Source organism: Nyctereutes procyonoides, unplaced genomic scaffold (assembly GCF_905146905.1).
Source record: "Nyctereutes procyonoides isolate TBG_1078 unplaced genomic scaffold, NYPRO_anot_genome, whole genome shotgun sequence".
NCBI lineage: Eukaryota > Metazoa > Chordata > Mammalia > Carnivora > Canidae > Nyctereutes > Nyctereutes procyonoides.
Genome location: NW_026575052.1, coordinates 43,433,095 through 43,445,913, shown reverse-complemented (window position 1 = coordinate 43,445,913; position 12,819 = coordinate 43,433,095). Strand labels below are relative to the sequence as shown.

General features: G+C 45.2%; 1 protein-coding gene and 1 pseudogene across 1 annotated transcript; one reads left to right on the top strand and one right to left on the bottom strand.

Moving 5' to 3' along the window:
* The first annotated feature begins 108 nt into the window (after positions 1-108).
* On the top strand, positions 109-4,066 carry LOC129514094 (ATP synthase subunit f, mitochondrial-like; annotated as a pseudogene).
* Positions 4,067-4,352: 286 nt separating this feature from the next.
* Positions 4,353-6,099, bottom strand: LOC129513282 (uncharacterized; the record flags this gene model as incomplete). Its single annotated transcript, XM_055330993.1, is given in 3 exon segments — positions 4,353-5,275; positions 5,278-5,700; positions 5,703-6,099. Coding segments are annotated over 3 exon segments (1,731 nt in total), but the record flags the coding sequence as incomplete, so codon positions are not given.
* Between the last annotated feature and the right edge of the window lie 6,720 nt (positions 6,100-12,819).

Here is a 12,819-nt window from a genome sequence, read left to right as displayed (position 1 = left end):
ACTCCATAAATCTCACAAAGTTGAGGACACCACTAACAACTTTATGATTTTTCAAAATATTTTCTGCACATTTAAAAATAAGTGTATATGGACACGCAGGACTCCAAGATGGTGTGAGTAATACCAGTGGTGGAGAAGAACCTCATGGATGTGAAAATAGGAGAGATGCCAGGCTGGATACTATTGTGGGATTTTCACTCCTAAGGGCATTGCTGGAATGTTTCAAAAGGGTTACTACTGATGTTTCAATAAGTATGTTAATGTGAAGAGAGGAAGTGTCCCTGGGATTTCTGTGGTACTGGCAGTTTATGTGCTTTTCAACTACTTCCTTTCATACAAGGAACTCAAACATAAACAGCTACACAAGTACCACTGGAGAAGGCCCAATATTGGGGGTGTATCTCACACCCCTGAACCCTTTCATATCCTAATTGAGAATTTTTTAAAATATTTTATTTACTTATTCATGAGAGACAATAGAAAGAGGCAGAGACATAGGCAGAGGGAGAAGTAGGCTCCCTGCAAGGAGCCCAGTGCAGGACTCTGTCCTGGATCCCGGGATCACACCCTGAGCCAAAGGCAGATGCTCAACTGCTGAGCCACCCAGGCATCCCCCTAATTGAAAATTAACGCTCCCTAAAAAGATGATTGGCACAGAAAATAAGTAAATAAAAACAAGCATGTATGACTGAATCACACTTTATTCAAACTTTCATATATGTAAACTTAAGTTATTTTTAGTATTTTTTTCTTATTATAAAGAATGCTATGATAAATATCCATTTATTTGCATTCATTTCTGTATCACTTCACAAAAGTCTTCACAGAAAAGAAGTGGAAGTGCAATGCCAAGAATTATAGGAGGTTTAAAATTTTGAAAACTAGTAAGAAATGTCCACTGGAAACAGCAGTTGGGATCTGAAGTGATGGAGGTCAGAAGTTCCATTCCCAAAGATGAGATTAGGAGCCCATGACAATGCCTAGGGTATGTCTGTTGACATACCTGAGAAAGCAATGCATTTCTTTTTACTATGTGCTGGAAGGTCAGAAGGTGCAAAATATGAATCATTATTACTGGTTTCCATATTTAAGTTAGGCAATACAAACATAAATCAGTAAAATGAACACGACCCACATTCCCAAGATTTCTGCAGTATAAAGATACAGAAACTATGTGGGTAAACATGAGTAAGTAATTATAAATTATGATAAGAACAATGAAGGAAAAGAATAGGATTTTAAGAATGGTAATAGTGACAAAAGGTTCTTTATTCCATTTTGCATGGTCCAAGAAGTCCTATCTTTGGAAGTGTCATTTAAGTTGGAACTTGAGGTTATGAAGAACCCATCTCAGCCAAAGAATATTCTGGGCACATGCACACACCCAAACTTGGCTTTCTCAAGGAACTGAAAAAGCGTCTTTGTGTCTGAAGCCCTGTGAGCTGGAGCAGAGGGGTGCAAGATGAGGCTGGACAGGTAGACAGAGGTAAAACTGTGCATTGGGTGTTACGGTAAAGGGCACCATTTTTAATCCCAAGAGCCCGAGTGTCATGGGCAGTTTTGTGTCCAGCATTCCCCATCTCCATGAATGGCACACCACCACCCGTCCAGTTAGTTGAGTTAGACAGCTCAAAGTCATTTTTGATACTTCCCTTTTACCGACACATCACTTTCAACTCGTCACCAGGTCCTGTCAAACTCACCCCTCAATATTCCTCGCACATGGTGCCCATCTGCACTGGCATCCCCTCGTCCAAGTTTCTCATCTTTTGCAAAAGCTTCCTAGTTGGCTTCCTGCTTCGACTCCTGCAGTGTGTTCTGGCACAGGAGACAGGGATTTTTTCACAATGCAATAATGATCATTCTCATTCTAAAAGCAAAATTCTTTTGGTATCTTTCCATTGTTCTCAATGTTAAGAATAAAATCCTGACCCACCTATGAGGTCCTTTAAAGCCTAAACTTGTTTTCCCCCCTTACTCTTATTTACTTATTTATGCCCTGGGCCGAAGGCGTCGCTAAACCACTGAGCCACCCGGGCTCACCCAGGGCATGATCCTGGAGACCCGGGATTGAGTCACACGTCGGGCTCCCTGCATGGAGCCTGCTTCTCCCTCTGCCTGTGTCTCTGCCTCCCTCTCCATCTCCCTCTCTCTCTCTCTCTCTCTCTCTCTCTCTCTCGGTCTCTCATGAATAAATAAAATCTTTAAAAAAAAACCTTCAAATTGTATACTTTCAGTATTGAGTAATTATATATCAATTGTACCTCAGTGAAGTTGTAAAAAGTTGTTCATAAACTGAGATATAGATATAAGCTGATTTTTTGTCAATGAAGTATCAAATAAACTGATTTGGGTCAATAAAATTATTGTATTTTGAAGGTAGCCCCAACTATTATAATATTTAAAAATTTGGAAAATATTCTTTGATCTAGCAGTTCAGTTTTGGGAAATCTTTTTTTTTTAAGATTTTATTTATTTATGAGAAACAGAGAGAGGGGCAGACGAACAGGCAGGGGAGGAAGCAGACTCCCTGTGAGGAGCCCGATGTGGGAATCCGAGAAACCGCCAAGGAGCCGACACCGATGCAATCACACGAGGGTTTATTTATAAGCTCGAGCCTGGGTCCAAGTATACGTGACACAGCGGAGCAGGGCTTGGACCCCGAAACCAAGAGGCTTAGCAACTTTATAGGGGCCAGTGGCCAATGGGATACGCAGAAAGTTGCACAGTCAGTCGTGCTGGTCCACTGAGCCGGATTTCCAGTTAGGGTGTGTCCTCGTCATTGACTAGGGCGGGGCAGTATCCCTGAGCCGGATTTCCGATTAGAGTGTGTCCTGGTCTTTGATTAGGGCGGGGCAGTGCCCTAAGTAATAAGCAGGTCAGCACAAGGCGGGTGCAGCCCAAAATAGTCAGTCCTGCTCTGCTTGTCCAGGGGTAGGGGATTTTGTTCAATTTCCTGGGTCCCACATTTCCCCCTTTTTCAGAGGATCCTATGCAGGACCCAATCATGGGTCCAGGTTGCTCTCAGAGTGAGCCAGGGGAATGATTAAACCAGGATTTTCACCAACCTTGTTGCTGTTCTTGCTCTTATTTACAGTTAAGGCAGCACATAACCCCCCCAACTCTTTGTTGTAAGAAGACTAATTCTAATTTCCTTCTATTTTGAAGGACAGCCTCGGACTAGGGAGTCTTGGAGGTGGGAAATAAGTGAGAACGGTGCAGTCTTAGCTTTAGGGGATTGTCCTTGTCTGGTTGGCTTTTCCATTCTGTAACAAAGTCCGTGAGAACGGTGTGTGGGTCAGCTGGCCGGACGTGTGTGTAGTGGACCCAGGGAGTATTCCCGTCGACCTTGAGAACAGTGGGAGAGGTCAGGATCACGAGGTAGGGTCCCTTCCAGGGAGGTTGAAGTGTCTGGTGTTGGTATCTCCGCACGTACACCCAGTCACCTGGCCGATATTGATGGGGGTCCGGCGGTGGCCCAGTCTCATAGAGGGCCTTCAGCTTAGGCCACACCTGCTCATGGGTTTGTTGTAACATTTGGAGGGAGAAAAGAAGTTGGTGATCATCAAATTCAGCAAGCCCCTCAGGTTTTAAATTGGGGATAACAGGTGGAGGAAGACCGAACATGATTTCGTAGGGAGTTAGTCCCATCTTATATAGGGAGTTCCTCACCCTATATAAGGTGAAGGGGAGGAGAGTCACCCAGTCCCCGCCAGTCTCCAGGGCTAATTTAGTTAAGGTGTCCTTTAATGTTCTGTTCATCCTCTTTACCTGTCCTGAGCTCTGGGGCCTATATGCACAATGTAATTTCCAATCTGCCCCAAGTACTAGTGCCACTCCCTGTGTTACCTTAGATACGAATCTTGGGCTGTTGTCTGACCCAATTCTAATGGGAAAACCATACCTCGGTATGATGCCTTCCAGCAGTTTTTTGGTCACGATCTGTGCAGTTTCATGTGTGGTGGGAAATGCCTCTGTCCATCCTGAAAAAGTATCTACAAACACTAATAAATACCTATACCCGTATTTTCCAGGTTTCACCTCAGTGAAGTCCACTTCCCAGTAGGCTCCTGGGCGGTCCCCTCGGAGCTGGGTGCCCGGGTTAGATCCATGGGCAGAGGCATTTGTTAATTGGCACGCACGGCAGCTTGCCACAATCTGTTCGATCTTTGCTCGAGAGTCTTTTTTTTTGCTCGAGAGTCTTTAATAGTGATCTTTGCATGTCGTCTGAGGTCTTCCATCTTCCTCGTTCCCATGTGAGTACTCCGATGCATTTTGGATAGGACTCGCCATCCTAGTTCCTCTGGCAAGATGATGCTGGAGTCTGCGGCCCTCCACCAGCCACGCAAGCACTGGGTCATAGGCTAGCGTTTGATCCAGTGTAAGTCAGCATCAGTATAGTTGGGGGTGTCAGGCAGGGTCGGTGCCCCCGGATCAGGTAGCGTGGTAGCTAAGACCTGGGTCACCAGAAGGGCCGCCTCTTTTGCTTTTAAATCAGCTAGCCGGTTTCCCCTGGCTACTGGCTTGTCTGCCTTTTGGTGCCCTGGACAATGGATGATGGCTAGGGCCTTGGGCAGCCAGAGGGCCCTCAGGAGTTCAAGAGTCTCCGTTTTGTTTTTAACAGTCTTTCCCTCTGCTGTCAGAAGCCCTCTCTCCCTGTAAAGGGCTCCGTGGATGTGAGTGGTGGCGAAGGCGCACCTGCTGTCGGTGTAGATGATTATTCGTTTACCTTCCCCCGTGGTCAGCACCTTGGCCAGTGCAATCAGTTCTACCCGTTGAGCCGATGACTCCGTGGTTACGGCTGCCCCCGCATATCTGAGTCCTTCTTGGACAAAACTGCTGCCGTCCGTGTACCAGGTGGCATCCGCATTTGGCAGTGGCTGGTCCTGGAGATCAGTTCTGATTCCGTGCACCTGGCGGACGGCTTGCGGCTGTGGGATTCTTAAGACGGTTTCCTTCCGTGCATCTGTCAACCATCTTTGTCCATCTTTTAAATTGTGCCCAAGGTAGCTCACCTCTGCTCTGCACATCTGGGCTTTTTTAGCTGAAGCCTGGTATCCTAGGGCCACTACGGTCTGGAGCAAGTCCCTGGTGCCTCGCAGGCATGTGTCCTGGTCCTCTGCTGCCAACAGGATATCATCTACATATTGTAATAAAGTTAAATGTGGGTGCTCGGAACGGAAAACACCCAAGTCTTCATATAAGGCCTCATTGAAGGTGGTCGGTGAATTTTTGAATCCTTGTGGTAGTTGAGTCCAGGAGAGCTGGCCATTGATGCTTTCTTAGGGTCCGTCCATTCAAAGGCGAAGAGGTCTTGGCTCCTGGGTGCTAAAGGCAGGCTGAAAAAGGCATCTTTTAAATCTAATACTGTATACCAAGTTTTGTCTGGAGGCAGGGTGGAGAGGAGGGTGTATGGGTTTGGGACTGTAGGGTGCATATCTTCTACTCGCCGGTTGACTTCCCTCAAGTCCTGGACTGGCCTGTAATCGTTAGAGTGCAGTTTCTGAACCGGCAGCAAGGGAGTGTTCCATGCCGATTGGCAGGGCCTTAATATGCCCGAGTCCAGTAGTCGCCGTATGTGGGGTGTGATTCTCTTTCGTGCTACTAGAGGCATGGGGTATTGGCGGACCCTGACAGGGTCTGCCCCTGGCTTTAGTTCTACGTATATGGCCGGTCGATGCTGGGCCAGCCCGATTCCCCAGTTTCTGCCCACGCTTGGGGAAATTCCAGCAGCCAACGGTCAATGTCAGTCATTGGTGCTGAGGGCATTTGGTGGAGACGATATTCGTCTTCTAAACTCAGGACAAGCACCTGAATCAGGTGCCCCTTCTTGTTTAGGACTTTTGCCCCTTCGAGGTGGAAGCAAATTTGTGCCCCCATCTTGGTGAGCAAATCCTGACCTAACAATGTGTAGGGACACTCAGGAATGATCGTGAAGGAGTGGGACACCCGGCCCGTGCCGAGATCCACAGTTCTTCGGGTAGTCCATGAGTATTGTTTGGTGCCCGTGGCCCCCTCCACCCATGAAGTTTTGTTTGCCAATTCCCCTTGGGGTTGTAATAAAACCGAATGTTGTGTGCCCCAGTGTCCACTAGGAATTTAACAGGTTGCCCCTCCACTTTAAGAGTTGCCCTGGGCTCGGGGAGGGGTGCTGAACCCTGACTCCCCTAATCGTCCAGGTTCTCCATTTCTAAGATCTTGGCAGGGGCCTTAGATCTTTTGTTAGGGCAGCTTTTTACCCAATGGCCCTCCTCTTTGCAATAAGCGCATTGGTTTTTGTTCAGCTTAGGGTGCTCCCAAGGGGGACCAGGGCCATCCTCCTTACCTGTCCCTGAAGCCAGCTTCTTGAGGTGCCTTCATCTTTCCTGTGGGTTGTCCATGGTTGTGGCCAGCAGGATCTTGGCCAGGTTTCGGGTCTGCCGGTCACTTAGTTTGGTTTGTTGTTCTTCCGGACTTTCTCTATTATTATAGACTTGTTCTACCACCATCACTAAGTCCTGCAAGCAAGCTCTTCTCTCCCAGTCTCTCTACTCTTTGTAATTTCTTTTTAATATCTGGAGCGGCCTGGTTAACAAAAGCCATGATAATTGCGGCCTTTGTTTCCGGGGCTCCTGGGTTCATAGGGGTGTACTGTCTAAAAGCCTCTATGACTCTCTCTAAGAAGGCTGCTGGACTCTCATCCTTACCCTGCCTCATATCATAGGCCTTGGCCAGATTGGTAGGCTTGCGAGCGGCAGCCTTGAGACCTGCCATTAGAGTCTGGCGGTAGACCCGGAGTTTCTCCTTACCTTCAGCTGAGTTGTAGTCCCAGGTGGGGCAGGATAAAGGGAAGGCAGCATTTATGAGGTCTGGGTTTTGAGATGGCTGTCTGTCCTCTCCCAGGACAGACTTCCGGGCTTACACCTGAATTCGTTCTCTTTCCTCAGTGGTGAAGAGAACCTGCAAGAGCTGTTGGCAGTCATCCCAAGTAGGCTGATGGGTAAAGAGAACAGTATCTAAAAGCCCGATTAGATCTCTCGGATTATCAGAGAACTTTAACTTTGCATTTTGGGTTTTCCAATTATATAAATCACTGGTGGAGAACAGCCAATATAACATTAGCTGTTCGCCAGTCTCATTGGGGGGCCCCATGGTGCGGAGAGGAAGGGCGGTGGAGTTGGCCGCCTGCATTTGGAGGTGGGGCCATCTGGTGGGTCCGACCGCGTGTCCCCGCTGCTGGCCCGTGCACAGGGACTCTCTCGTCAGGGAGGGGTGGCACCCCTTCTGCAGACCCTGATGCCTCCAATGGAGGGGCGGATGCGGGGAGGGATGACCAGTAGGGTGGCGGGAGAATCAGGTCCTCCGGGGAGGAATCCTGGAAAACCGGATGAAGGGGTGCTTCGGGCATAGAGTCGGTCTCCTTTTTGGCTTTCTGCAGGGCTAGAATATCCGTGGGTCCTGCTTTGGGGGGTAAAAATGGTTTTAGCCAAGGAGGAGGATTCTCGATCATGTCCTGCCAGATCAGGATGTAGGGAACCTGGTCAGAGTGGCCGTCTGGTTTGTCCCTGAAGATCACGGCCTTAACCTGTAGGATAATAGGTAGGTGAAAAGTTCCTTCCTGGAGCCATCCCATGTCAAAGGTTGGCCATTCTGATATACAATAAATTTGGAATCTCTCTCTCCGTATGTCTATGCTCAGAATACGAGCTCTTTCCCTAACATCCGAGAAGTGAGAGAGCATAAGAGACAGGGGGGTGGTTTCTGTCTCCCCCATTATGTCCCCAATCCACACCAAGACACAGACAGTAAAGACAATTAACAAGGACACAACAACACAGACAAATGCACAAACAGTTAGCAAGGACATAGTAACACAGACAAACGTGCAAACAGTTAACGAGAACACGGTAACAAACGTCCGGGCGGCCGCGGAGACAAAACAAAGTAACCTGAAGGGCTGGCAGCCGGCCCTCCTCACAGATGAGGACCCCGTCCTCCAGGTGGGGGCAAGGGACGTCTCCTCAAGATCCCCCGTCGACGGCCACCAGCGCGTCTGCCTAAACCGATGTCGACCCAATACAGATTGGAATTCCTACAGGTACAGGTACAGTGCAGAGCTCTCAGAGAATATGCACGCAAAAGGTGGAAAAAGTTGGGCGCACTCACCACACGTGAAACCCTCCGGATGGAGTCCTGGAGGTTTCTTGGATCTTGGACGAGCCCCCAAATGTTGTGCCCAAGATCGCGAATCCGAGAAACCGCCAAGGAGCCGACACCGATGCAATCACACGAGGGTTTATTTACAAGCTCGAGCCTGGGTCCAAGTATACCGGACACAGCTACACAGGGGAGCAGGGACTTGGACCCCGTGACCAAGAGGCTTAGCAACTTTATAGGGGCCAGTGGCCAATGGGATACGCAGAGAGTTGCACAGTCAGTCGTGCTGGTCCGCTGAGCCGGATTTCCGATTAGGGTGGGTCCTGGTCATTGACTAGAGCGGGGCAGTGCCCTAAGTAATAAGCAGGTCAGCACAAGGCGGTGCAGCCCAAAATAGAGTCAGTCCTGCTCTGCTTGTCCAGGGGTAGGGGATTTTGTTCAATTTCCTGGGTCCCACAGGACTCAATTCTAGGACCCCAGGATCATGCCCTGACGTGAAGGCAGACGCTAACCCAAGAAGCCCCTTGAAATCTTTTATGAAGAAATAAAAACATCAGTGCATAAGTTTATGTGTATAAGGATGTTTATTGCAGCAGTCTCTGAAAAGCCAAAAAAATAGAAACTATGAATTATGAATGCCCAACAATAGGGAAATTATGATATCTTAAATTGCAGGTTCTTTTTTACTTTTTAAAGATTTTTTATAGTTATTATCTTTATTTCAATATCATTTAATTGTAAGTTTATAAATGTATATAATTTTCTTTTAAAAAAATTTTATTTAAATTCAATTTAGCTAACACATGTTGCATTATTAGTTCCAGGGGTAGAATTTAGTGATTCTATAGTTGCATATAACACCCAGTGCTGGGATCCCTGGGTGGTTCAGTGGTTTAGCGCCTGCCTTTGGCCCGGGGCATGATCCTGGAGACCCGGGGTAGAGTCCCACGTCGGGCTCCCTGCATGGAGCCTGCTTCTCCCTCTGCCTGTGTCTCTGCCTCTCTCTCTCTCTATGTCTATCATGAATAAATAAATAAAATCTTAAAAACAAAAACAAAAAACACCCAGTGCTCATTACATCAAATGCCCTCCTTAATGCTCATCACTCAATTCCCCCATTCCCCCACCTTTCTCTCCTTCAGCAACTCTCAGTTTGTTTCCTATAGTTAAGAGTCTCTTATGGTTTGCCTTGTTCTCTGTCTTTATCTTATTTTATTTTTCCTTCCCTTCCTCTATGTTCATGTTTTGTTTTTTAATTTCTACATATGAGTGAAATCATATGGTATTTGTCTTTCTCGACTGACTTATTTCACTTAGCATAATACATTCTAGTTCCACTTTCATCATTGCAGTTAGCAAGATTTCATTCTTTTTGATGGCTGAGTAATATTCCATTATATATTTATAATATTTACATTATGTTATATATAATAAATATATCATAGTTATTTATAATATAAAATGAACAGATCAAATATTTATATATGTACATATACAATAATATATTTTATATAAAATTTATATAATATACGAAGTATTTAAAATTTTTGATATATTTATATAATATATAATATGCATAGTATATATATATCACATCTTTTTAAAAAAATTTTTTTAATTTTTATTTATTTATGATAGTCACACAGAATGAGAGAGAGAGAGAGGCAGAGACATAGGCAGAGGGAGAAGCAGGCTCCATGCACCGGGAGCCCGACGTGGGATTCGATCCCGGGTCTCCAGGATCGCGCCCTGGGCCAAAGACAGGCGCTAAACCGCTGCGCTACCCAGGGATCCCTATCACATCTTCTTTATTCATTCATCTGTCAATGGACATCTGGGCTCTTTCCATGTTTTGGCTATTGCAGAAATTCCTACTATAAATATTGGCATGCATGTGCCCCTTCGAATTCCTGGGTCGTATCCTTTGGGTAAATACTTAGAAGTGCAATTGCTAGGTCTTCAAAATGTTGAGGAAAACGTTTTGTCAACACATATTAGTCAGTTTCCCTCCCTCTCAAAACTTCCATACTGTTTTCCAGAGTGGCTATACCAGTTTGCATTCCCACCAACAGTGTAAGAGAGTTCTCTTTTCTTTTCTTTTTTTTTAAAGATTTTATTTATTTATTCATGAGAGACAGAGAGAGAGAGAGGCAGAGACACAGGCAGAGGGAGAAGCAGGCTCCACGCAGGGAGCCCGACGTGGGACTCGATCCCAGGTCTCCAGGATCACACCCTGGGCTGAAGGTGGTGCTAAACCACTGAGCCACCTGGGATGCCCAAGAGTCTCTTTTCTCCATGCTCTTGCCAACATCTGTTGCTTCCTGACTTGTTAATTTTAGCCATTCTGACCAGTGTGAGGTAGTATCTTACTGTGGTTTTGGTTTGTATTTCCCTGATGCTGAGTGATATTGAGCATTTTTTCATGTGTCTATTAGCCATTTGTATGTCTTCTTTGGAGAGATGTCTGTTCATGTCTTCTACCCATTTCTTGACTGGATTTTTTGTTTTTTTAGGCGTGGAGTTTGGTAAGTTCTTTATAGACTTTGGATACTAGCCCTTTATCCGGCAAGTCATTTGCAAATATTAAATATTTTATTTTTAAGTAATCTTTACACCTAACATGGGGCTCGAACTCTCAACCCTGAGATCAAGAGTCACAAGATCCCCAACAGAACCAGCCAGGCACCCTTCAAATAGATTTGTAAAGATTTGTGTTATTTACCTAAAGTAAATATCATGAGATATTGTTAATAAGTAAAGTGCACACCCTGAACTGACTCCACATTTGCAACAATATCTGGATAAGTTTGAATGGACAGGAAGAATGGAGTCAATATTAGTTGCTGTGAGGGCTGGATTGGAGATAATTGTGTAGGAGATGGTTAGCTTTTAAAAGTATATATATATATTTTTTTTCCACTGTCCACCTCATTTTTTTCCCTTGGCGTGAGCACATGTTGCTTTAATATTTTTTAAAGATTTATTTATTTATTTAAGTGAATGAGGGGCAGCGGGAAGGAGAGAGAGAGAATCTCAAGCAGACTCCCTGCTGAGCACGGAGTTCCACATAGGGCTCCATCCCATGGCCCAAGAGATCATGACCTGAGCCAAAACCAAAAGTCAGATGCTCAACCAACTGAGTCACCCAGGTGCCCCTGCTTTAATAATGTCTCAAGTGGAATTTTGAAGAAAACGTTTTGTCAACACATATTAGTCAGTTTCCCTTCCTCTCAAAATGAAACCAAAAATAACAAAGGGAAATGCTATCACAGACTTAAAAAGCAGTGCAGTAAAAAACAGGGACCTCAGGATCACAGATTTTTCACTCAAATTCAGGCTCTGGCATTAATGACCTGAGTGGTTTGAATGAGTTCCTTAAACTTTCAGATTCTCAAATTCATTATTTTAAAATAGAATAATAATATATAATTTTTGTATTTGATGTGAAGATTATATGAGGTAACATTTATGAAGGACCAAGTAAGGGAAAGGTCCCAACGATATCTTTGCCATGTTAAGTAGTTTTTGAAGCGCCATCCTCGAATGACAAACATTGTCACAGTCTGGGCTTTGGTTTAAGCTGTTTCCTCTGCCCTTCCTCCTCCTTCTGCATGTCTCTAAATCCTTCCTCATCTATCAAGATACAGCTCAAATATTACTATCTCTGAAAAGTCTTCCCAGATCTCCCAAGGGAGCATTAATGGTTCTTTGCCCTGGTTCCCAGGCTGCCGTGTCTGTGTCTCCTTTATATAATACCATGCTGAATGTGGTTAGCTAATTATGTGCTTACATCTTCTGTATCATGACTGTGAGCTACGCGAGGTCCAGAACTATGAGATGTTCATCTTTGCATCCTTACTTTCTTGTTCTTAGGTAGATGTTCTCTGATTTCAATTTCTTTACTTAATACAGAACATAACAAATATTTATTGATCAACTACTCTCTACCAGACACTGTTCTAATTGCTCACTCTTGTGCCAGGAACATTGAGCAAAAGGCAAAATTCTTGCCTCATGGAGCTTACATTCGATTGGGGCTAGAGAGAAAAAGGAACAAAATATATAAAAAGTTTTAACACTGTTAAAAGGTGTGTGAAATGGAGAGAAAAATACAGCAGCCAAAGCAGGTAAATGATGGGTGGGTACCTGGTGGTTCCAAGGTTGGGTGTCTGCCTTTGGCTCAGATTGTGATCCCGGAGTCCTGGGATCGAGTCCCAGGTCAGGCTCCCCAGAGGGAGCCTGCTTCTCTCTCTGCCTATGTCTCTGCTTCTTTCTCTGTGTCTCTCGTGAATAAATATATAAATACAATCTTAAAAAAAAAAGAAATGGTGGGCCAGAGGGTATGATTTTAGTCAATTTTAAGTTGAGTGCTCAAGAAGTTCTTACTGGGAAGGCAATCTCTGAGAAAAGACTTCTAGAAGTGAGAGGGCAAGCCATGTGGCTGTCTTGGGAAGAGTATTTAAAGCAGAAGGAAGAATAAATGTAAAGCTCTGTGGAAAGAATGTGCCTGGAGTGTTTAAGGAACAGAAGGATCCCAAATGGGTGGAGTGGTGGGAAGAGTAGTAGAAGTAGAAGAAGAGATGAGAAGCAGGTTTAGGTCTCCCAAATTTGGGAGAAATCTTAGTCACCGTTGTAAGGAAATTTTAAAATATCACTTTTGCTCAGAATGAGATGGAAAGTAGG